Source organism: Boleophthalmus pectinirostris, unplaced genomic scaffold (assembly GCF_026225935.1).
Source record: "Boleophthalmus pectinirostris isolate CB_2022bp ecotype Guang Dong unplaced genomic scaffold, ASM2622593v1 HiC_scaffold_10, whole genome shotgun sequence".
NCBI lineage: Eukaryota > Metazoa > Chordata > Actinopteri > Gobiiformes > Gobiidae > Boleophthalmus > Boleophthalmus pectinirostris.
Window position 1 is genome coordinate 21,472,179 of NW_026570971.1, and position 26,514 is coordinate 21,498,692.

The 26,514-nt window shown below is 37.0% G+C and overlaps 3 protein-coding genes across 3 annotated transcripts in view; all 3 read left to right on the forward strand.

The window, feature by feature from the left end:
• The window catches only part of kif6 (kinesin family member 6), a 32,431-nt gene extending 28,967 nt beyond the window's left edge, over window positions 1-3,464 (forward strand). Inside the window, exons 18-24 of the mRNA XM_020919447.2 lie at window positions 111-246; window positions 1,291-1,364; window positions 1,543-1,635; window positions 1,714-1,818; window positions 2,443-2,555; window positions 2,840-2,898; window positions 3,076-3,464. Coding sequence (XP_020775106.2) covers window positions 111-246; window positions 1,291-1,364; window positions 1,543-1,635; window positions 1,714-1,818; window positions 2,443-2,555; window positions 2,840-2,856 — 538 coding nt within the window. The 3' untranslated portion in view covers window positions 2,857-2,898; window positions 3,076-3,464. The remainder of the gene's footprint in view (window positions 1-110; window positions 247-1,290; window positions 1,365-1,542; window positions 1,636-1,713; window positions 1,819-2,442; window positions 2,556-2,839; window positions 2,899-3,075) is intronic.
• Window positions 3,465-5,092: 1,628 nt separating this feature from the next.
• On the forward strand, window positions 5,093-7,594 carry LOC110155347 (potassium channel subfamily K member 16-like). Its single transcript, XM_055155172.1, has 5 exons — window positions 5,093-5,299; window positions 5,606-5,720; window positions 5,941-6,107; window positions 6,424-6,592; window positions 7,027-7,594. The coding sequence occupies exons 1-5, from the start codon at window positions 5,093-5,095 to the stop codon at window positions 7,233-7,235; spliced, it is 867 nt and encodes a 288-aa protein (XP_055011147.1). The 3' UTR covers window positions 7,236-7,594.
• Window positions 7,595-8,641: 1,047 nt separating this feature from the next.
• On the forward strand, window positions 8,642-10,737 carry kcnk17 (potassium channel, subfamily K, member 17). Its single transcript, XM_055155182.1, has 5 exons — window positions 8,642-8,857; window positions 9,545-9,659; window positions 9,983-10,158; window positions 10,232-10,400; window positions 10,496-10,737. The coding sequence occupies exons 1-5, from the start codon at window positions 8,642-8,644 to the stop codon at window positions 10,735-10,737; spliced, it is 918 nt and encodes a 305-aa protein (XP_055011157.1).
• The last annotated feature ends 15,777 nt before the right edge of the window (window positions 10,738-26,514 follow it).

A 26,514-nucleotide genomic window follows, 5' to 3' on the forward strand; every position in this document is an offset into this window, starting at 1 on the left:
AATGAAGAATATATATTACAAGAGAAATATCTTCACCCTAGCATCACGTTGATTGATTGGACACAGTCAGATCCTCTCAAGACTAATGCATTGTTAATATGTGTTGTTAGCTACAAGAGCACTATTGCCCGTCTTAAAGCATTACGCACTGAGATTGAGCACCTGCAGCTGCTGTTGGAGAGGGCAAAGGTCAAACTCCAGAGGGACTTCCAGAAATGGTGGAGTGAGGAGGCATCCCGTGTGCAGGTGAAGGACCCCTACTTCCTCTTATCTGTCTGTACGAAAACACTACATAAAACTCAACTATACCAGAGACAGTGCCCCAACTAATCTGGCATGCATGTTTTAAGCATTAGTTAATGTTTTTGGCGTGTGCATTTAGGAATGTTTTTCGTCATCTTTAAATGCTAACCATAGTGAGCACATTTGTTTAGTGTGTCAGTGGATATGCATATCTTCGGGGAGTTTTGTGGCAGAGTTCTGACCTGTGCTGCGTCTGTTATGGATCATAAATACACAGGCCCTGGAGGGGGGACATACAGTACAAAGAGCATTAACAAAACTGTATCCTGAGGGGCATCCTAGAGGCAAGTCACTTACATCATCAAATCTGTTGTCCACATTTCACCTCAAACAAGGGCAGGATGTTTGAACAGCATATTACAGCCACAGCCACATCTGACTAGCAGACATGGGTAGCATGTACAGTAGGTCTTTGAATGGAGATTAATTACTTATACAGAAAAAGCATGTGGGTATGTAAATAAGACTGTCAGACATCAAGACCCACACTCAAGTTGGTGTAGGATGTTTTGAGCTGTAAAGGTAATTTTCTTTTCATTGAAGGTTGAAGGTTGTTTGTCTCTATGCATATGTTATTGCTTTGCCTGGAATGTTACACAGTGTGACAGTAAACTTATCAAACTCCATGGAGACAGACAGGTGGCACGATCAAACAAGTTACCAGAGAGGTAGGCCCACTCACAACCCGTTTTCAATGTATTAAAACACTTGCAATTGAATAAATGCAGAATAGATGTTTAATGCCACACTGGTACATTTGAGGCAAAATAATAATTTCTATGGAAACAAGCAGCTGGCCCACCCCACATCAGAAAATCTGCACAGTGCACATTTCAGTCCGTACACTGGTTTAATCCAGTATAACTATAAATGAACCCCAGGAAGAATAGCCGTTGTCAAGGCAAAGGCTAATGGGGATCCAAATAAACAAAACAAACAAACAAACAAACAAACATAATTATGTTTTTTCTCCTTGGCCTTCACCAGGAATCAGAAGCTATGGCAAGAAATCAAACTGCATCTTTGACCAAGCAACCATCTCCTCATTCACCCATCTCCAGGTAACATGTTCGGCTAAACTTTTGGGAGAATTAATGTTCATGTCATGCCTGATAGCAGTATATGAAGGATCTCCCATTGCCCTCGTAGCACTTCCATAGTTGTCTTTATAATATACCAGTTTGAGAAAAGTTTATACCTATAAATTAAGTATGAGTTTCTGTTTCTCTGTATTTATAGTGAATCTAATTCCACACTCAGTGCTGTTCAGGATTATAACACAGGCCAAGTTCGAGACTTGGATTACCCCACCTATTCTGCAGAAAACTTCAGGTCCTTCTCCTAATCAACTTGTATTTACATTTTATTTTTCAAAGTAGCTCATGTGAACAGCTAATGTTTATATTCTAGAAGCCCAACACCAAAAAGGGGACCTCCCGTGACCACTGTTCCAGCCTGGGTTGATGAACTCGCTCAAAGAACAATCTCGGACATGAAATCCTCTTCACAATTAAGGTATGCAAGCTTGTAGTACCCAAGGTATTAAACAGGTTGAATTACTTTATTCATAAAATATGTCAGTATCATAAAGTTGCAGGGGAGTTTCCATATGCCCCACATGTTCACTAAAAAGCACTAAACTTTTATGTTCTGTCGGGGCTAGAAACCAAATGTTTTAACCATTATGTGTGTATTTTACATGAGTGCAAACAATATGGTGGGGCTGTAAATCTATAGATTGAAGCTGGATCTATAGTTTTTATTGCAGTCCAATGTTTTCCTTCCACTTATGAACAGGCTCATAAATTTTTATTTCTTTGTGAAGTAATGTCTCTAAAGTCCTTTAACAAATCAAACACTTATGGACTTACCTAAACCCTCCTAACCACATCAATAAAATAATCAGTGCTTTACGTGTAGGTTCCTCTGTATGAGATGTAAGATGTTGAGCACTTTTGGTTTTTACACCAAAGACAAATTTCAGCTGAAATATTTTAAACATTTAGTGTAATGTAATGTCGAATGTTGGATTTAGAGATTATATTGAACTCTTGGGCCACATATCTTAATGTACTGTAAGCAATGCAGTGCTATGTATTTACAGTATTATATAAGTACAATGTGACATGTGTATTCAAGGGATCTATCCACAACCAGCATCACATCTTCTATTCCCCTGACTGGAGACAAGAAGGCTGATGCAGACATTATGGCGTTTGTAAAAGCCAGAGAGAAACTCCTGCAGAAAACCAGTAAGTTCAATCGCAGGGATGTGATTCCATATTAAAAGGACAACAATGGCCCCAAGTGGTACAATCTGTTATTACAAGAGTTTAGCATTGTCGCTTGTAATAATTGTATTTACAACATAACAAAAACATGCATTGTAGAGACATATTATTAACTACTACTGTTTTGATACATACAAAATAGAATTTAGATTGGACATATTCAACTAAATCAATTGCATTTATACATAACATTATTAGCAACTGAAGTAGTATACATGTATTTAACTTATGTATTTGATTCTTAGGGCAGCACCCAAAATAGCTTTTAGCTCCACAAGGAAATGGTGAATAAACCAACGGCAAGGTAAGTAATATATTATTTTATTTGTTTGATGATGGTCATATTAGCCACACCACTTCCTGTTTCCTTGTGTCTCCTTATCTGTCCACCAACACACACAGTGGTTCAGTGGCATGATGTGAAGTGGTATAAATCACAGCTTTATTTGAATGGTTTGATCTGAACAAATGTTGTCTTTAGATATCAGCGGGACTGAGTGACGACTGGGCATGAACCATTGGAAAACAGCTGGCTCCTGTGTTTATTTAAAGACCTTAATCAATCATACATTTTGTAATTTCTAATATTCTGTGCAATTATGTATGATAATAATATACTGCCAAGAGAAACAAATATATTTATTAATGAAATGGCTGCCCCTAACTTTCTTTTTATAAAACAATGACCTCTTGTGGGTGAAACTATGAATAATAATAAATAGTATCACATATAATGTACTGTTTTAAAAAAAAACAAACATGAAAACCCCTCAGGCAACACCTGTAAAAGGAACCTCCAAAAGTACACCAGGAAAAACATTTAGATTATGTCTTGTATTTTTATATATATATATATTTTTTTAATCATTCCAGTGTTAAGTTGATGCTTTTCCAAGGTGTTAGGTTGACTTTGAAAACTAATTAGAACTTTATAATTGGATGGCAGAAGGGTACAAGAGTAGGGCAAATGGGTCATTTCCAGCTAAAATATGTCTCCATCCCACTCGTAAGCTTCTCGTCATTGTTCCTGGACGCTCCCTATTCCTGGCCATCCTTGCATGAGAACTCAGGATCGTGTCACCCTGGCTTCACTGCTGTGTACCTTCCTAAACACTGCAGCCTCTTTGAATGGCTTTGCATCAATTTGTTTGACACTTTACAAAAAGCATCTTGAAAATTTGCATCAGGCCAGAGAAGCTAAGGACAAATATGTAATATAATGAACTATAATAATTTAATTTGATATTTCACTTACTTATATTTACTGATAATGCATCAAAACCATGATAAAAACATAGAAATTTGAAATTCCTTCTGGTTGTCATGACGACTTTTAGTGGGTGGGATTTCTCAAGCCAATAGAGAACACCGTGTCCTGGACAGGTTAGAAACAGATCAAGATGAAAGACTCATAGCAGTGGTTCTCAAACTGTGGTATTCTGATTCTTCAGTTAGCTTTTCAGTATAATATTTTAGACCTGGTTTAGCCCTAATTTAGCCCTACAGTAGTAATGTATTAGATCTGGTTTAGATTTGGAATTTCTATTTGTGCAAGATCCAAGTAAACTTAAATAAATAAAACAATAATAATATATTATTATAATTATTATTATTATTATTATTAAATCCATTTGAATTGACTCATTTGGATTGTTCCTGGTCTGCAGTTGCCCAACAGTGAACCAGCCAAAGGTGACAGCTCCATAAAGGGCTGCATGGACATTCGTGTGTATTCCATTAATAAAAAGCCTCAAGCATTCTTTCAAAATAACATGCTTTAACTTTGCTTTCAATAATAATATGTTTGGTTTATGGTTAAATCTGTAGCTCTTAAAGTGAATCATATTTAAGAAAGCCACTTCATTAGTGGACCTCATAAAACTTCAATAACTCTTGGGTTTATTGCCATTGAGAAGAATTCTGTACACATATCATGTCTTCAGTTCACCAGAAACGAATGTGTTCTTTGTAACTGAATGGAAATAGTTTAAGCAATGACTTGAACTTCCAATTTAGAGGAAATAAAAGAGCTTATAATATATTTCAATAGTGTGTTTTTGCTCTTACAAATATTGCTTTTTAAATATGCTAGCAGGTGCCTAGTCAAACATTAACCTGTGTTCTGCTGACAAGATGCTGCCTGAGCTTCCTTATTAGTGGAAACTGCTGGAAAGTGTGTCCAGATGTCTCACTAATGGAGGGGACTGGTTGCACTGTTACCATGGAAACCTATAAATCATCGCCCGGCATCCATCGTCTTTCAACCAATCAGAGAAAAGAGGCAAGGATTCAGATGCAGACTCTTTGGAGAGATGCCCACTCAGAGAGACCACCTCATGTTGTTCAAGTTTAGCTCTTTTCAGACGTAGAAGATTACTACTTTATTTTATTATTTAAACTGATGAAAATGTAATTTGAATGCAAGGCTATAGGTCTGTCTTCTTTAATGACTTTCTGCTGAGGGCTTTTTGGGCACCAGTGTTAGTATCTGGATGTTCATGGCGTCTTTATCCCAGCTCAAAGTCAGCTGGACAGCAATCCTGGCTCTGGCCTACTTCACATACCTGCTTGTGGGGGCTGCTATTTTCCAAATCCTGGAGAGAGAAGCCGAGAGCAACAACCGCAATCATTTTCAGCTGGAGAAGTTACACTTTTTAGCAAATTACACCTGTCTGGATGGGCCGGCTTTGGAAAAGTTTGTCCAGGTGAGAGGTCTATGATGAGTTTCACATTTCAATAGTGTGAAAAAGATTTAATATAAAATTCTTGATTGACTTCTCTCGTGTATCTAAACATATCTAGAAAATATGTATGGAAGCAGAGCATAAAGAGGTAGAACTGATTACTCACTAACCAGAGATTTGGACAAGATCAAATAGTACTTATAGTAAATACAATGAAATGGTATATTAATTATGTGCATCAATGCACAAGTGCCACTTCGGAATGAGGCTTTGAGGCTTTGGTACGAATGTATACTAATGTTGATATTACAATTGTGTGTGCTTTAGGTGATTCTGGACGCCTGGGAAAAGGGAGTGAATCCTTCAGGAAACTCCACCAACCCAAGTAACTGGGATTATAGCAGCTCCTTCTTCTTCGCAGGAACAGTAGTCACAACCATTGGTGGGTTAAGGCATACCATTATACAGTATTCTCCACAAATATTGGCAACTTTTACAATTATGGAACTGGTAACTAGATACAATGGTAGAATGCTAGTAAACTGCAAGAGAGAGAAATAGGTACTTTATTAATCTCAAAACTGTTTGATATTGGGTTGCCAATATCAATTGTTGGTGCGATATTCTAATTATTTACCTCACAATATTGTTATTCCTACCAGGCTATGGGAACTTGTCCCCCAGCACAGTGTGTGGGCAGGTGTTCTGTGTATTTTATGCCCTCTTTGGGATCCCCCTGAACCTGGCCTTCCTCAAACAGCTGGGGAAGTGCCTCATCATCCATTTAGGTCGAATGGAGAAGGGAATGGTCTCAGTCGTCCCACACAAGGTTTTGTTTTTCAATTTTCTTTATTTTGTACTTTAAACAACATATAACAATAAAAAGGGCACACTAGATAGAAGTAGTTGCTGGAAGAGGTAACAAATCCAAAAGGGCTTATATTAAAACCTCCACCTTATGACTGCAAAAAAAATGAATATTATAGCCATGCATTATATTTACACATCTTAAAGAAAATTTAATTCAAACATGGTTTAAATTACAATGAATCATCCAACAATTTTGGTGTTTGAGCATCTCCTATTATCATTAAATCTCTGTTATGAATGCCATTTGTGACATGTTGTTTTTGTTTGTTTCCTAGCGGACAGTTGAGGTGCTGACAGTGGTCTTGTTTGTGCTCTCGGGCAGTCTGCTGTTTTTGATCATCCCTCCACTCTTGTTCAGTTATGTGGAAGGATGGACATTTGGAGAGGGCTTCTACTTTGCCTTCATTACTCTCAGCACCATTGGCTTCGGAGATTATGTTGTTGGTAAGTAAAATTATAAATAATGCCTTCCTGATTTGAAGGCTTTGTATGGACTTCCCCTATTATATTTCCCCCATAATAATATTTTGATGTGAATTGCTTTATTACTATGGCGATGGTGGACCATTGCCATCTTTTGAAACCCATGAAAAGAAGTCCAATAATAATGTACAACTACTGTATGTCCTTGTGTCAGTCTCTGTGTAGTTGTGGTTTAGACTTTAAGTTCAGTTTTGTTTTTGCTGTTTTGTAGAAGTTTAGTAAAAACATATTTCATGTTTAGATCTTGTCCCGCCGTAAGACTTCTTTTGCTTAGTTATAAAACATTACATAATTTCCTATTTATGGCTTTCAGCTTCCTGTTATGCAACATTATGAGGACATTTTCCCTTTCAAAATACATAACATTTACATTTTTTCTTTCACTAATGTTTTAGGCACTGACCCACACAAAGAGTACATCTCTCTGTACAGAAGCTTGGCTGGGGTGTGGATCATTTTGGCTCTGGCATGGCTCGCTCTAGTTCTCAACATGGGAGCCAGAATAATGGAATATATAGTTGTTCTGACACATCCAGGTTTCAAAAGACAGCAGGAAGATGAGGAAGTGTCATCAACTAAACTAGAAGACATTTCCAAGATCTAAAAAGGACTGTAAATGAAAGAACTGTATAGTATTAATTTCACTGTAGGTGTGGGTGTGTAAATAATATTTTGCATTAAGTATTGAAACATTACTCAAGAGGAAATTTAAAAATAACTCACCAATATTATGCTGGGGCAATGATACTCAAAATTTTGAGGATCTTCTTCAGCTGCATAAAATCAGTGTGAGTCCAAACAAAAGGAGACATACTTGACAAATGGCAATAAATAAGCAATAAACAGTCAGTGTATTAATAATAACAATGTTTTAAATATTTATGTTGTGGTAACAAATTCAAGATAATGTGTGTGTGTTTTTTTCTAATATGTCAGAGGAGAAACTGTCCAAAATGCTACCTCTGTTCCAAATGTTTTCTCATTTTCTATGAACACCTTACAGTGCATTTGTTTTTCATTTACCTATTTCTGTTGTTCAGTCATCCCTTGTTTATGATGCTGCCATTTTGTGGGTGTGGGCTGGTGCAAGCTCCAGTGAATTGAGCACAAAGAGATATCTAAAACAAACACATTAATCAAGATGGTGTTTCGAGGTGAAACAGCGGACACGCTGGACCAGCTGGAGAGGGATAATATCTGGCTGAGTGGGCAGCAAAATGTCACATGGTCACTTAACTTCTGACTCTGACTGAACAAAATTTCTGCACGTTTGGATTTTCAGCTTTGAAATGTTCTATATTTTTCAAACTGAATGCCGAGAAGTGTTTGAGTTGTGACTAGAATCTCAAAAAGCAATGTGAGCATTTTATTTATTTTTTATTTTTATTATTGATGACTGTGATTGGTTGTGTGGTTTGACATGTGAAATTTAAAAAAAAAACAATAATAATACGGTATGCATTGGGTTTATACAGAGCATTTCAAGACACCCATAGTGCTTTACATTCACTCAATACTTGGTGGTGATAAGATACTATCGTAGCTATAGCTGTTCTGGAGTAGACTGAAATGTAGTGGAACATACAAAAATTATTCTGAATGTATTCAAAGACAAACTGTGCAAATAAATGATCTTCTGTTTAATCTTACGATGATCTCTTTAATCTCTAAATCCTCCCTGCTTTACAGTCTACGGTATCATCACCACAAGACACATGAGTTAATGAAAATTTAGTATACAAGTTTGTGAAATTCAAATATGTGGTAAACATTGCCTTAAACCACAATTTCCATATTTTTTTCTTTGATTTTGACCTATGGCCCCACCTCTGCAAGTGCCTCTCTGTATATTTGCATGAGAGCCCAAACTAGTGATTCAAACAGTAGCTCAGGTGGAGATTCATTTGCCTGTGTTCTATGGGAAGACAGGACGCCCAAGACGGCAAGAAAACACGTATTTACTAAATAATTCAATTCGACTTAAATGTTAAAAGTTTTTAGTGGACAACAATGGGATTTACGGAGATGTTCAACCTGGCCCGGGTGCCCTCCATCCTCCTGCTTGGAGCAATCTATGTGGCCTATGTTCTGATTGGTGGAGTGATTTTTTGGCATCTAGAAGGACAGCTCGGAAGAAGGGACATTGGATATATAATTGAACAAAAACAAAATCTGCTAGACAAATACACCTGTCTGACTCCAGAGAGCCTACAAGAAGTCGCAAAGGTGAGCGGCAGCATCAGAAACACCCATCACTTGAACTGAACCATTTGCTATAAAAAGTTGTTTTGTTGTGATAACACAGATATGCAAACACAGGAGGCACTGTCTCTGGAGCACTGTTTGCACAATTGTGGTTGTTCTAGTGGGATTTACTGACTGACCAAAACATTTGAATTCAGACCATAATAGAAGTCACAATATCACTCAAGTGGACAGCACTGACCTAGTTACACACCTAACTTGTTGTTTTTGTTTCTTTTTATAAAGTATCCGTCCTAATAATGTTCTTATCTTGGTCAAATGTTAATTTTCCCCTATAGTTCAGTCTGCACTGGTATACAAAGAAAAAGAGAAATCTTGTACCATGCAAATCCTCGCTTCCACCACCTTTCCTCTAGTTGCACTGCTTTGCCTACTGTCATGTCAAAACATGATTAAAGATCAACTAAATTAAATAATTCAAAATAATATGGTCAGGACTGAAACTGATCCATATGTTTCACTAAACGATTACATTGTTTTAATCTCATTTTAAAATATAACATTAACATGAAGTTTATGATATCAACCAGACACCACATTTGCATTGTTCAAGTCAAGTCAGTCAAAGCGACTTTAACCCACCCACTGAAATCTATAAATACTAAGGAATACTTTCCTAAACTATATTTATATTTTGTTTGTTTTCAGGTTGTCCAAGAGGCAACAAAAGTAGGCCTCAGTTTGAAGAGTAACTACACGACTGATGGTTTCTGGAAGTTCACCTCGTCCGCTGTGTTTGCTGCTACTGTTGTCACCACAATAGGTGAGATGTAAGAGGGGGTCAGTCATGAAAATATGATATTCAATTGAATAACTGAGCCCTAGGGCAAAAAAAACAAACAAAGCTTTTATGTGAGACCAATTAAACATCGCAATTAAGAATAATAGGTTGCCAAATGTTTAAAAAAATTGCTTCAAATGTAACTAATCATACATTTTTAGATCATTTTATATTATTATTTTATAACAAACTTCTTTCATAGTTTCGGTGTATGTATGATTGTTAGGAGGAGAGACACCTTGGAAAATGTGTCAACTTCACCATCATTGCTTGGTGTTTTAACATTTTACTAACTTGTTTTGCAGGTTATGGAAACATAAGTCCCAGGTCCACAGGTGGGCAGATCTTCTGTGTATTTTTTGCTTTGTTTGGCATCCCCCTCAACATTGTAGTGCTTAATCGGGTTGGCAAGTACATGCTTGTGATAGAGAGGAACATCTCTGACTTTCTCGAGACCAAAATGAGCAAATCAGGCAAAAAGGTGATGACATTCTGAAGACCACAGCATCACACTGAGTTCTACAGTGACATTTGTTTTTATGATGTATTTTTAGATATGTGTGCGCTTCTCTGTCCACTTTATATCATACCTGTGTGGAGTGGTCCTCTTCTTTGTGGTGCCGATGCTAGTTTTCCAAAATCAAGAAGGATGGACATATTCACAGGCCATCTACTACTGCTTCATCACCCTCAGCACCATTGGATTTGGAGACTTTGTAGCAGGTAACACACCATACTAACAAATAAGCCCTATAGAAGAGAAAATGTACATTACTTGCTGTTTGGGTTGAATTTATTGTGTTGTCCTCTGTCTCTAGACAATAATCCAGAGAGATATTACCCGGACTGGTACAGCATCATGACAGCCTGCTGGATATTCTTCGGCCTGGCCTGGCTGGCTTTAGTGATCAACCACTCCATCGACATCCTGGAGCGGATCAACAACGAAATGAAGGCATGGTGGGCGGGCGATAAGAGCAAGGAGGGGTCAGCCAGTGGTGAAGACAATCCTGAGACACAGATGGAGGATGAGGAAGACAAGACCTCTGCACACAAGTAACACACCTGAGTGAGTTTGGTAATGGTCCTGGGAATTACATGGAGCACACTTTAACATGAAGCAAAGCACATGTTAAAACTGTGAGAGACTTGAGTCCTGAGGGTCATCTCCATCTGAGTATGAAGAAGGACAGTAGATTGTCCGCACTCCACTTAGTCATTTAGCATCAGTGTTGCATCTTCAGCTTTTAGTCAAGTTCATGTAAATAAACAGTGTCCAGAAAATTACCTTTGTAACCTTTTCTACCTTTCTACAATTGCTATGTCACATGCAAATGCAATTTCTTAGTATACATCATATGAAACCAATGATCCAATCAGATTTGAAGAACAAAAACTGAAAGTGCTCAGTTCACTGGGGAAAAAAAGTAAAAATGGCATTTCTGTTTGTTTTTTGGCTAATTATTCAACATTTGGCACTGAATTGGAGATTATAGACTCAATAAGCTGTTGAATAGTCAGTTTGTAAATACATGTTACAAAATATTGTGTTACTCAGGTGGTGGGTAATAGTTCATTTTACCTCAGCAGTGAATATTTGTGTATAGTATATTGTAATATTAATGTTTTAATAAATCAGACTTGAGTAGGTATTGGTTACTTCTGGTGACTATATTGAAAGTTTCAAATGCTACTGACTTTCAGCATTAGCAGTACATGTATTTCCTTACATTCTGTTTAAAGTACCTTTGACGCTTTAATGGTTCTTTTGCATAATCTGCCGTCAAAAACAAGACAAACAGCAAAGTGGCAACAAAATGTTATTCTATTTTGAGCAAAATTGCTAAATGGGAACTTGTAATTTTGACTTTAAATCATTAAGTCACTTACTTTCTCATCATTTAGGAGAGGATCCTCTAGATGGCAGTGTTGACGTGCTGTATGTTTTGAGGTAACTAGTCTTTCCAGACATGCCATTGAGCAGAGGTACAGACCTCCAGCCTACCCAAGCCTCAAAGGCCTCAAAATGCTAATTGTGAAATCAGTGGTGTAAACTTGTGCACTTTTGGTTTTTCACTAAAATAAAACTGAATTGTTTTAATTTAACTCACTGTTTCTGTAAATTTAACACACAGAAGCTTACTGCAACAAGTGAATGACAAAAACAGATGTCCATACTTCTGCTGGAAAATGGAAAAATCTTGGAAAAATAAACAGTGAAAGCAGTGAAATTCCAGACCGGAGGATAATGAGTGGAATTTCTGTGCACATTGTAGTTGTGCGACTGTAGTGAGAGTGACAGGACCGCAAGCCCTGTAGAAGAAAACAGCACATAACTGTTTGACCACGGTTCAGTGAGGGTGCACTATGTGTGGGAACACCGGAGCCCCTCTCTTTGGGACACCAGATTCATCGCACCAAAATGAATGTCTAGGTGATTAGATTGAACATAGTTATGTTAAGACTCTCCCAAAACGTGACTAAAACAGGATTAAACAGATTTACCCAGGATTAACAAAGGCTAAACCAGGACTAAACTAGAACTTGCTCAGAGCTAAACCAAGAAGTAAAACCAAGATCCGTCCAGAAAATGTAATAGGTCAAACAGATCGGGCACGACACAGGATTCAATGGAAAAAGATCACGGCCAAGCCAAACCTTAACCGCGTCCGAAACTGAATTACCTTAATTTGAGTTTGGAACGATCACTTCTTGAAAAACACTGTTCAAACACAGTAACTGGAAATGTAACAGGAGTTTATTTAACATTTTGTGCTAGTTATAAAACACCCTGTATTATACCCCATATATGATATTTTAAAAAATTATAATAATAAAGCAGAATAGTAGGTAAGATTCATGCATTGAAACAAACTAACAATTCTGTTGAGAGAGCAGTTTGGTTTATATCAGAACACATACCTAATCTATTGCAGGAGAGAAAGCTTAAAGGTGCACTATGTAACATTTCTATTGGAGGACGGGTTTGCTACTGGCTTGTTTTCATCGATATGTTTATGCTTTGCTTGTAATGCTTCACAGGTATATTAAACATATTCCATCCTGCATTTATTAATTTGCATTATTTACTGTTGAAAAAAAAAAACACTGAAACACATGATCGCATTCTGAGGGTGGGGATGCCTCTCCATAGACTTGACTTCTACCAACTGAAGCCCCTGTGCCAATGCTAATGTTCCAGGCAAAGCATCAGAAAGGTTTCATCGTGCACCTTTAAAAAGTGTTTGCATGCTTTATGTAACAGATAAAGTCTCCTCGGGCAGTAGTACGCTTTGGTTTTCACGTAGAGACTTTAAGGACGGGGTATAAATTACACTTTATTACACAGATATAAATTATGATCATGACAAATATATTGCTTATTATATTAAGGCACAGATGCTAATAAGGCCTTGACCTGGTAAATGTGGGCTGAGGCATCAGTGGGGGTCACCAAATGAGTTTGAACTTGTCAGTTATATGTAACACCTCCCAGTTGTCAGAGAGGTGTGACAGTGCTGGTATTTGAGCTACTGTACATACATGCATTTCCATACAGCTGCAAGTAAACTGTTATATCATCATCTGTGTGATCCACCTAACCCAGAAATAAGATCCAATAAAGTAGTGCTGCTCTAACGTGATCTGTAGGCTATGAACAAAGAGGAACAAAGGTTTTTCAATGCATCAAATAATATCAGTTTGGAAAAGGGAGTATTAAAATAAAGTCTTTTGCAACATACACTATGCAGACATATCGTTTTACTTACAGCAATATTTAAAAATCTGATTCTTTTTGAAGCTTTGCAAAACAAAAAACAAAACAAAAAAAACTCTGAGATGTAATTGCTTTGCCCAGAATGGTCTATGTTATAACATTTAATCATATACATCTCGAATTGATTCATTAAGTGTGTTTCTGTTGCTCTTTCTGTGCACCTTTAAACTTCAACATGTGGACCTTAAAATGGTACAAAATCTTTTAAAACTGATCTGGATACGTCATTATTACTTTTGTTACACTATTGTTAACATATCAGCTTCAGTCTTTTGCACAACACAGTACATAGTTGCATATAGATGTTCCATAGCAGGACAGTCACAAGCACTGGATTGACCTTTCCTCTGTATTATTTAGGTCCAGAGGAATGTTGTTTTGACATACTGCAGTAGATCGATCATAAAGAAATCATTGTTAGTCAAATTACATAGGCCCATTTATTTCAGTTTGTCATGCCGCATTATTTTGTGTTGTAAATGTGACAAAAGAAAGGAGGAAATTTATGTAACTTTTCTGTTTGTCTTTAAACAGATGCTATTGTCTTGCCTGAAATGTTCCACAGTAAGACATTAAAGGTGCACTATGTTTTCGGTTGAGGGTCTGTCACCTGGAATGTTCCACAGTATGACATTAAACAATTCTACTTTACATTTATTCTATTACATGCGGTTTTATTGCTCAAAAATACTTTCTGACATGTGAGTTGGGACGTATAACTTGGCCTGGTTTAGTCTCCACAAAGACAGAAAGGTTTAATGCCATACTGTGAAATATTCCAGACAAAGCAATAACATCTCCATGAAGAAAATCATTTGACGGACCCTCCAGCAGAGAAGTTACACAATGCTAGTCAGGCTGGCGCCACCTAGTGCCTCTGCTGAATTTAATTTCTCTCCAGCAAATAGATCAGGACTCAGAATACATTAGACGTTTGCAAGAACCCCGGAAGTGTAAGTCCGGGCACCAGCCAATCAGCGAAGAGCCTTACATTCTGTGTTGGCCGCGATTCCCGAGATTGAGGATTTAAAGCAAGAACAAAGAGAATGTTTGGTAAATTTTTTTTCAAGGGGAAAGACATTACTGTCCGTCTTCCTATGGGATTTGGGAAAAGCTTAATATGCCAGTTAGTCCCGTTAGCGGCACATTACATACTTCACGACCAAATAGCAGCCATTGGTTAAATGAAAAAAGTACCTGCCTACCGTCAAGCGAACAAATTTTAATGCCATGAGGTCGAACGGTTTCTACAAAGTGAAACTGGCTGATGAATCTGGCTAACACAATGCACCTTTAAACTTCAAATAGAGGAGTTCTTAATGGCTCAAAATATGTTGAAAATACGGATTCTTAATTGAAAGCAGTCTCCTCTCCTTAGATCTGATCTGTATCTTGGCATCATCTGCTTGTCTCCATAGAGATATATTAGTTTAATATGAAATATTCCGGGCAAAGCAAAATCCTCCCCATGGAGACAAGTAGGTGATGGACCCTCAACCACCTTTAAGTTAAGTAAACAATTATCTGGTTTTTACTATTGGTATTTTAATAAATGCAAATCCTTATGTAAGCTGTTTTATTTACCCTCCATTGATCTTTATGGAGTGCCTGTACACTGACACAATTTACATGACATAATACAGGCTGACATTGGATGTTTGAGCAGACCTGTGCAAACAATGGTGTCAGTTCATCTTTCATATTACTAACTGGCTTGATAAATCCTGCATATATTTTTGTGTTAGTAGAAATGATCATGTGCAATGTATGGCATAAATCAAATGTAATAACTTTATAAAACGATCACAAATATTTTATTGCAAATAAATAAATTACACTTGATAAATTATTGTGATTCAAGTTTGAGTTCAATACATTCCAATGACCTAATTTTAAATAGGACACCTTAAGATACTTTGACGCAATATACCCTGCAGCCGACCTATCCATCTCCTTTTTTCACACAGGTAGTGCAGGCTAACACAAAAAAGAGAGCACAGTAGCGACTTGTGGTTACTTGCACTAAGCTCCCAAGTTTTCAAGTGACCCATTTAGTTGTCTTGTCAACATTTCTGCAGTTATCAATCATTGACAGTCTAAGCATCTGCTGTGTTCTTCCCTGAGCCAGACAAAGATAAGTGTGGTAGATAAAGCCAATATAACCGCAGTAAAGATCTTATGCTCCATAGATAACAGTGAACTAGAGACTGATACAAGATGTTATGAGGCTAATTATTGAAGGTGTGACCACAGCCAGGTGAATTATAAATATTTCAAGGGCAAAACCTAATAAGGAACTTCAGTGACGCTATTTTCTGTATGTCCTAGGTCATTGCTTCTCAAACTGAGGTGCATGCATGTCATATGTATGGTTCTTGAGGATGTTTTCTAGTCTTTCCTACTCTAGTCAAGTGGTGAAACGTTTTCTGTCCTATTTTGGTTTCTTTAATATTTCACAGTAGGATAGTAAATCTTTCTATCTATCTCAGGGGTGTCAAACCCAAAATTACAAACTGGAACTGAGTCATGGGCCAAACTAAATATTTATTGAAAAATTTCAACAACATCTGCATGCTTTCTCTTCTTTTGAGATATGTAATGTTAAACTTTTTCTTATTAAAATAAATGTTTAATAATAGTTTTACTTAAACACTGAATCCAGAACAAGCATCATATAAAATAATAACAAGATTTTAAATAAATAATGTCTCTATAGTCTATCTGTAGCAGACGGGCCAGCTCTAATACATATTTGATATGATCTCACGGACCAAATATAATTATATTGTGGGCCAAATTTGGCCCCCAGGCCTGAGCTTGACATGTCTGATCTATCTGTATGGAGAGAAGTGGGTGACGCCACAAGGCCATGTAGTAGGTTATTGGGTCAACAGGTAAGTTCTTTGTAATAAAACCGGTGATTATATAATTAAATAATCAGAGATAGATATTCGGTAAGGTTAGTTTTCCTGTCATTTGTAGTAAAAATTTTTTTACAAATTTAAAAGTGCATCATGAGATATTAAAAACCAGCCATAAGATGCCTAACACCATACAGAGGAAGTATCCAGGCAAAGCAATATAATTTCAGTGGAAACATTCAGGTAGTGGATCCTTATGAGAAGGTCCACATAATGGACCTTGATTTATTCTATGCTTAGGTCTGGTATGTTCTGATTTAGTACCAGTTTTCACCTGGTTGAAGCTGTGAGTTGGTTCTGGTTATTTATTATCAAGGTTTAAAATGAGTTAAGACTTGGTAAACCTTTAACTTTTAACATTTTAACAACTTTTAACATTGTTGTTAGTCTTTGTGAACTGATCACATGACTTCAGACTCTACAGTCTCTTTGAAACTGTGAACCATGTACTGGACATGGTTCACAGTTTCAGTTTGACTATCCCACATGTTGTATCTTCAGTGTTGGGCAGTGACATGTTTGCAGGTTGCGTGTCTGTCTCCATCCTCCTCATTGGACCTGGACTCTGATGTTTGAGCCAATAGGAGGAACGCAAGTGCAAGGCAGCCTCCAGTCCTGTCCCTGTGCCAGTTCATCCTTGTATGATGTGCACTATGTGACTCATGCACATCTTTAAACATTTGAAAATTCCTGAAATGTTTTCCAAACTGAGCGTATTTACCAAACTATAAACTTACTCCAAATTCCAATATCATAAGGAGTTTTAATCAAGTGTATGCCTCCTCACAACACTGACAATGACAATATGCAAAGTGAACTGTGCATTTAAAACTATAATGGAAGATACCTAACATGTGTCATTTATTGTTTGCAAAGCATGATCTCAACAGCTGTCTAAACAGAAACTATATTTTAAATGTTTTTTACCATGATGCTATTTGAATCACAACCCAAATATTGACCTGGGATGTTTATGTAGTAGACCAGTGGTTCTCAAATGTTTCACGTCAAATACCACCTCACCTCATGTTTTTGGCATTCCAAGTACCAACAGGACTATAATTGGACTGAACCAAGCCTAACATTGGACGTTGAATGCCTAAACCAGGACTTAATTATCACCAGGGGCAGTCCTAGGCACGTGCGGACAGGGCGGGGGGAGGGGTTGGGGGCCTCATCGCTAAACTATGTGTAAACCAACCAGAACATGCCCTAAACATACTCTATATAGGTTAAGTACTACTAAGTTTTACCTGTTTATGGTATCATCTCTATGAAATCACTTTTCAACATTAATCTAGGCTAAATACATCCTTTGAGAATGTATTTGGGGTAAACTTGAAGAAAGCAGTTGACCTCTGTGAGTTGTCTCTGCTGTTTACTCAGTCAGAACGTATCAGCTGCTCCACTAAAATCCCACCAATTACACTAATCAGATGATAGGCATGTGCCCAGCTGACTACAGCAACTGCAACACGCGCCAGAGCTAAAGGACATTAACTTACCGACATTTCATTTGCTTGCATACTTACTGAAGAAACACTAATGTCTCTTCGTGCACCTGGACTAGAGTGGGCTTGAGGGGGCAGACTAAACACTGACACGTGCATGAGTCACTTACAAGGGGTCCAATAGGAAGAGGGAATGGGGCGTAAGGGGACATTGACACCAGACACACCTCTGACCACGACCACTGCACTGTACGTGTGTGTTTTTCTATGCAAAACAAGTGGAGTGACTGATGAGCAGGATGTTTGCCAGCAGTGAGTGTATTTACCTGCTGGACAAACAGTCTGGCCAGATCGCACTCCCATCATAGTAACAAGCCACTACGAACTTCTCCAAACTATACAAGACCCCATCTGAAGTTATTGGATAATAAATGAAGTGGTTTGTATGTACAACCGTTAGGTCATTTAGGTCCAACAGACTCACATTTATTTGTTAGGTTACATCAGACCCAAGGTTTCCCAAGTCAAGGTTTTGAAGTGCGTCATTAAGGCTAACAGTAGTTTTCATAGGGTAACAGCTGATTTGAAGAGAATGGATTTAATATCTTTTAATGGCCTTAGTTTTTTTCATTCTTGCACCAACTATATTTATCTTAGCTTACATTTTCTTGACCAGTGAATGTCTAACACAGGCTTGAATATACCATGTGAAATTTCAAAAGCCATTAATATCCATATGTATATGATATCTTCCAATTACATTATCCTGCTAAACATACAGAGTTAGACTCAAAGTTATAAGAGTCAATGTTATAAGAATCAGGTGGTTTTGCCTCCAGTAAACTTGAATAATACCAAAGTAATGCAGAGCAATTAATGGGATTGCTGTCAATTGGCTGAGCCTGGAATAACTGTCTAACCAATGAGAAGTTGGCAGGACCCGAGTCTATTCATGCAGAAAATATCTGTTCTTTGAAGTCTAATTCACAAAGAACTAAACACAGTAAGAACAAGAGCAGATGTGAGGGAAAAACACTGCTTTGGGCATGAGGTGGCTTATATCTGGACCATTTCCAGTGGGTCACGTATGTCTTTAAACAGTTGAAAAATGCCCAAAGAAAAACTACAGAAGGATATGTAGACTCTACACTCTTTTTTTGACTCTTCTATCTATCTGCTCTTAACAAATACTATAGACAAATAGCAAGTGTGTTTGCCTACTGTACAGTACAGAGTAGATTGCACACTCATAGATTAGTGAAAACCTCAAGTTTAAACACACAAATGAAGGTAACCTACTCAAATGTGTATGCTCAAACAGGGACAGCCCTGCTATGAGATAACAGGTAAAATATTTTGTCTTCTTTCACCTCTCCATGGTGTCACAAAGGTAGGAACCAGGAGAAATCTGTGGTGGATATTGACACTTATAACTAAGCAAATTCCACAAAACCAGAGGGTCCTGTTCATAGTTTTGATAATAAGTGTCCAATAGAAACACGTCTACTAATCAGATAAATAGCAACCAGGAAAATACCATGTTATATCTCCATAAATGATCTATCTCTGTAATTGGTTATTTATAACAGAGCTTTATTGCGTCCAGAATATACCTCATTAATATGTCATTATCATTCATGCCCTAGTTACACAAATCAAAAGGATAACACTGTAATTTGAAAGGACATAGGCCTGAATGAAAGACCTTAGGGGCAGCTGATGCCACGTGGAGATTTTACGTAATAACCACAGAACAATTACCACACCAACATCTGCGCTATGAACAGGTGAGAGTGACCAGAGATGAAGAGTTTAAAAGTTTTGGGGGAACTATAACTCAAGTAAGCATTTATAGGAGTAACTGTGTGTATTATTAGAAGGACAAAACATGCATGCACAAAATGTGGTATCTTCAGGTGAGCAATAACAAACTAAATTTAAAATCTAATATATTTGAAGGAATGCCTGAACTAGGCCTGTCATGATAGGACTCTAGATACTTACCATTCAAAACATGAAAGATGAAACTGTATATTTTGGGGCTCAGTATTTATCACGTGCACATTTTTTGGCATTACTGGAAAATATTTGGTTATTTTTATGGCAATAAGCTTTGAGCTGTAAATGTTTGAAATGTCTTTAATTCATTACAAATACAAATGTTTCAAAGGCCAAATGATGTGGCCATAGGGGCTTGTCAAAGCCTGATCCCGTCAGATCTCAGAAGCTAAGCAGGGCTGGGCCTGATCACTACTTAGATGGGAAACCACTGGGAAAATCAGGTGCCACAGTGGGGCACCAGTCATAAAAACTGTCATTGTGTCCTTCCACTTCACCCACATTGCCTAGTATCAAAGTTGTGTGTGTGTGTGTGTGTGTGTGTGTGCGTGTGCGTGTGCGTGTGCGTGTGCGTGTGCGTGTGTGTGTGGGTGTGGGAGGGCGTGATGGTGGTGGTCGTCAGAGGGGCCGATGGGTCAGATTGACAGCCTTGCTTCTGTCAGTCTGCCCCAGAGCAACTGTGGCTACAATAGTAGTTTACCACCACCGGGTATGGAGTGAATGATAATAAGGTGATAATAAGTGTCTATAACAACTTTTGAAGTGTGATATATTGCTGAAGGAAATAACCCTTCTGAGTGTCCAGAAAAGCGCTATATAAAACTGATGCATTCGTTTCATTCTGCTATTTATTTAGGTCTTGTTTTCTAACAATATTTTAGACTTAGAAATGTTTTATGATTAAAGGTGTATTGTGTAAATTTTCTGGTGGAAGATCAGTCCCTTGATTGTTTCTTTGGAGATGTCATTGCTCTGTTCCACAGTATGACTTTAATCAGCTCTACTTTAATTTATCCAATTACAGTAATTTCATAAGTCAAAAACACCTAGAAAAACAGGCATTCTGACTGAGTGTGTTACCTCTCAGTCTTCACAGATCTGACCTGTGACTTGGTCTGACTTGGTCTCCATAATGATAGAAAGCAATAACATTTGATGGACCCTCCACCAGAAAAGTTACACAATGCACCTTTAAACCTGTTCTTGGGTTATTTCCTTCAGCACTATATCACACTTCAAAATGTGTTATTTGTTATAGAAATGTTTAATGAATAAAATACATAAAGCTATTGACACAGTCTTACTCACAGTACAAAGGTAAACCAAAATCTTGACTCATGTTAGAGTATTGTTGCATGCCATGGTAAAATATATTACTCAAGGAGGAGTACTATCCACCATGAAGGAGTAAGTATCTTGCCCAGTGACACAATCAAAGTACGCAATGCAGGATTAGAGAAGTGATTCCACAACCAAACGTTCAGATATAGCACATAGACCATTTCACTTCCACGATCTGAGATAACCATCTGACTCATTTATAAAAGTTAATTGGTTAGACAAGATTTAACTACATGTTTTATTGTCACTGGTAAAAACTGTGAATTAACTACAGACTGAAGCTAAGCACATGCTAGACTCTTGATGAACTACAATAAGGAAGAGTAAACCTCCACTGAACCTCATATTTGTTTTTATTATATCAACTATCTTGCAATAATGCTATTAAATAAAGAATTAGATTACAGATAAGGTGGATACTCTTTGGACTCTCATATAACCAGATGGCTTATAGAGGTTTATTCTAGGATGTCCACGCAGTCGATCCCTGGAAAAGCTGTTAAAGTCCCCATAGTGTACAGTGCAAAGCGTGATAGTACCAGGCTCCAGTGACATTTCCTTTTGGGCTTTGGGCTCAGAGCAGACACGGACATGCCTTTGCAGGAGAGAACAGTGCAACGTAAACAACTCTACAGAACATCCACCAAACAATTTCACAAACTAACTATTTCAGTAATAGTAGCACATTAAATCTAATAAAGGTGTAGATAAGGAACATATTATTTGCACTTTTATAGTATATGGTCTGAGATTACATTCACACTGCAGGTCAAATCAGATTTTTTGTGACCTGGGTGTGATGTTTTCATGCCAGTGTTTATCTTACTTTTACAGCCCTGAAATGCCAGATTTTTTTCAATGGAAAAAGTAGAAATAAAACACATTTAAACAATTAGACATCTGCAAAACAACAGTGAAGTGAAACTAGAAAGTGCAAATTCAGTGATTTTGGTTTTTAAACTTAATTGGTGTTTTGGGGAAGAACATGTGACAAAAAATATTAACTTTTGCTTCTTCAGGATGAAAGAAAATAAAGCAATTTTTTGAGGAGTATTGACAACTGCTGTTCACTCGCTAATATAGTCTTCATGATGTGACAACACAACTCCTGTTTTTTTCTACCCTCTTTGGCACATCAGGCCAATTTCAAGCTGTTTGTACACACGCACGCACAAACTGATCTGAGTCACAATTTATTTGCAACAGACTTTGATTCATTCCACCTTTGGAACCCAAAACAAGTTGACAGTCAACAACAATATATTCAATGACTGTTCCTTAATTTCACCTAAACATGTGTATCTGGCTGTTCTACTACATAATAACCCCATTTTTAAACTATTTTCCTGTTCCTTTATGGTGGATTGTCTTGTATTTGGCATCTCTAATATTGATAGGAAATCCAACATATTTCAGAGAAAAAAAGCTTTCGTAAAGACAAAACAGGATATGAGGAAGAAAGATCTAGTTTACAAAGTTGGCAAAAACAATAGCTGTTCATTGTGTTATCTTTATAGTACTTTATATTGTTTCTTCATAGCTCGTATTGTTTTTAGGAGAAACAGATTCATTTAAATAAGATCGTAACATTTGGGTGCGTTCCTTGCTAATCTTAAATTAACCTTTAGCTGATTTGTGTGCATGTGAAATGTCTTCTCTGGAAATATGACTTGCTTTTTTAGTTTGAATAGTAAACAAAGAGGTTTCACTATTCAAAATATTTCTTAGAAACAACTTAGTAAAATGTCTTTCATGGAGACTTACAGTTGTGCCGCATGATGTCAGTATTTGTCAGTCCAATGTACCCAGTGTGCCAGTCACTCCCAAGCCTGTATAAATATAATATAATATAATATAATAACCATCAGAAAAGAAGAAATATATGCTATGGTGATCTTAAAATCTATAATCACTTTTAAAGAGGACAATGTCATTTACCCTCCCACCCACAAGTTTTCTGCCGTTTTGATTTATTAGCTGTGCAGTTTTCAGTCAGTGGACTTGTTTTAGATCAATACTGGGGGTGTGTCAGAGCTTTTGACAAGTCAAGTGACAAGTGAAAAATCTATATTATGCAAAGTCCTATATTACGCAAAAATACATGACTTTTAAGCCATGTTAGAATGTTGTTGCTTCATCAAAAATATGCCCGGAGTAGTGTTTTGTCTCATTCAAACATGCATAACCCTTTTTTATCTGTGTGTCTACATCTCCAAAGCTCAAAATGCTCTGTTCCACTTTGTGATGTTATGAAGCAGTTCAAGTTCAAAGCTACTTTTTACCTTATATTCAGTAGAGATTGGCAATTCTAGGGCTGGGATTATCTAAATTACTCTAGTAACGGTGTATAGAGTTTAAAAACACACCGGAGCACATCCAGTTAAAGAGAGTATGTTTTTTGATGAGGACACATTATAATATAGTGGTAGATCACAAAATAGGAGACCTTTAACAATAGCAGACAAAGACATTACATTCAGCTTACATTGTGGTAAAAAAGTAAAAAAAAATTATTGCATGTTAGGCTGTTCGAAAGACAATTATTATTAAATAAAGAGTGTGAAAATTGCCTTTGAAATTATTGTAGAAGCCACAATCACAATATTTATTTTCATTTGTTATCTAATATAAACACTCTAATGTTCAGTACATATATCACACGTCTCTGAGAGCAGTAAATACAGGAGCAAATTAGCTAAGTGACTGTGCGTATTTCCTTCCCATGAGAAGCGTGGAAAAATCACAACACAAGGTCAAAACAATGGTACAAGGAAGCTTTTTTCCAGTCATTTCACAAACTCCCATCACTGTATGCACCTACACAGGCTAAAAATATGCCTTACAGGAGGATGTCCTAAAATATTGCCTCACAAACAGGAAATATGTACTCTAGACAAAAGATGTGTGTGGCTATAGTGAGAGCTGATTGGTTAGAATGGGCAAACCTGGGGTCATAGGTCGTCAGGCTTCACTTCAGACGTGGCGATCAAAAACAGTCAATGAGGTGAACGTGAGTAACCTGTTGAGCAATGGGCAAACTTGACCCTTCACTGACCTAGAAAACACAGACTTCAATCAGTGCATGTGTTTAGGTACATTACATTACATAGGCAATTACCACCATAAAGCTGCATTGTGGAACTTCTGTACCTTCTGGTTCAGGGTCCATCACCTGCTTGTTTCTATAGAGATGTCATTTCTTTGCATATACCTAGAAAAACAGGTATTCTGATTGATAGCGGGGTTTCCTCTCCACAGATCTGACCTGTAACTTGGTCTGGTTTGGTTTCCATGAAGATAGAAAGGTTTAATACCATAGTGTGAAACATTTCAGACAAAGTAATAATATTTTTTATGGAGAAAAGCATTTGACGGACCCGCCACAATAAGTTACACAATGCACCGTTAACAACATTGCAGAAGTGTACTATAAGTGAGCTACATCGATTGATAATAGGGAAAGAACTTAAAGGTGGACTATTTAACTTTTTTGCTGGGACTCCATCACCTGCTTGTTTCACTGGAGATGTAATTTCTCTGCCTGGAATGTTCCACAGTATAACATTAACCAGCTTTACCTCACATTTATTCAATTACAGGTGGTTTTATAACTCAAAAATATTGTGAGCAAGGTTGCCTTTCTAGAGATCTGACCTGTAACTTGGTGTAGTTTGGTCTCCATGAAGATAGAAAGGTTTAATGCCACACTGTGAAACATTCCAAACGAAGTAATGACATCTCCATGAAGAAAAGCATTTGATGAACCCTCCACCAGAAAAGTTACACAATGCACATTTAAACCTGTTTTCATTTTTTAAACTTTCTTTGCCTAGAAAATAATAAATTGGTACAATGTGTTGTATGATTAGTTAGTCATGGATTGTGGTATGCTTTTATGTATTATTGGGGGAAAAAGTAACAAGTCAAGGAGTAAATGAGTCATTTTGGTGTGAATCCAGATTACTGTGAAAAATAAGTTTTATAACAGCAGATCTGCAAATGTCTTCAAGTCATCTGCAGTATGGACTTGACCTGATTTATTCATTAATTTTGTGATGTTAATGGACACACATTTTTTTGTTTTCTGATGATAATGTTGTTTCTTCATCAAAAACATACCTGGACGTGTGTAAAACAATATTTACAGAGTATTTCTCTCAAACAGAAAACACTCACCTTCACTAGAATAATTTCGATGATTTCAGCCCTGGATTTGTCAATTGCTACAGAACTAAAGGTAAAATATAGCTGTTTACCTCTCAGTACTGCCTTGAAGACCTAACTATTGTAATCTGCTTCTTCTGAAAGTTCACACTTTATTACAGTTGGGTAAACCCACCTGTCACAAACATAGGACATTACTGAAGTTGCCCTATTAAGGATGTGGGTGAGAATTTTTTTTCTTTTTTTTTTTAGTATAGGGCTGCATTCAAGAGGAAACTTGAGAATAGTGATATGTCAATTTTATCAAAATAGACTATAGAATATAGGAAATGAGATTACAGTTTCATTTTTATAATCATACTTCACATTAGTGGTTAACACTAGAAGAACAGCTTTATTTTCAAATTCAGTCACTGTTGCTTTTTAATGGTATTTCTTGTGATTAGCAAAACAGAATGTCATTGAACACTGAAACCTTTTTACCTAAACACTTTAATTTGAATATGAGCTATTTACAGTCAAGCTCTTAAGTAACACAAGGCCTTTAGTTATGAAAGGGAAGATGGAGATCCCCACAGTAACAGCAAGCAATAGCTTCCTTGTTAAATTTTGTGAGATGTTTTTTTAAGAGGAAATGTAAAAATGTATTGTTCATTGAGTACCACTTCGGAAATTAAGAAGGCAATTTGAATCCAGTGTCTTGAAAACTAGATAACTACACAACTTGACAACAATACATCTTCTCTTGCTAGGTTTGAACAGCTACCCTTTCATGTGTAATACTAACCACTTTACTCCCATTCATAGATACAATACAAACCATCTACTGTATCCTGGCTTATCTGATGCTGTCTTTCCGGTTTGTTTAATCAACTGAAAGTAAACCTCCGGAAGTCCCCTTGGATCCCGGTGGGTTTTCTGGTAAAGACCACCACAGCAGATTTCTCTTCAGTGTTACAGTATGAACTAATCGCGGGCCATCTGCTCTGGTGACCTTTTATAAACTGAAAGAAGAGCTCATTTGTCAACTTTAGTTTATGTACAATCATGACGTCAAATCTCCATCGCAGTGACATGTGAAAACAGACAGCCTCATACTCCTTAAATGCTTTAGTTATGTACAGCACATTTCCGTGATTGTCCAAGTAAAACTGGTGGAAGAATATAACATCAGAATATAACAAGTCTATAAAACTAAACATAAACAAATGGGCTCTTTTATTTATACTCTGAAGTGTGTCAAACTGTGTTAACCTTAGTTTGTATATATATAAATTAATATATTAATATACAAGTTTTTTTTGTTATTATCTAATATTGTGTAGAACTTGTAACTTGTAATC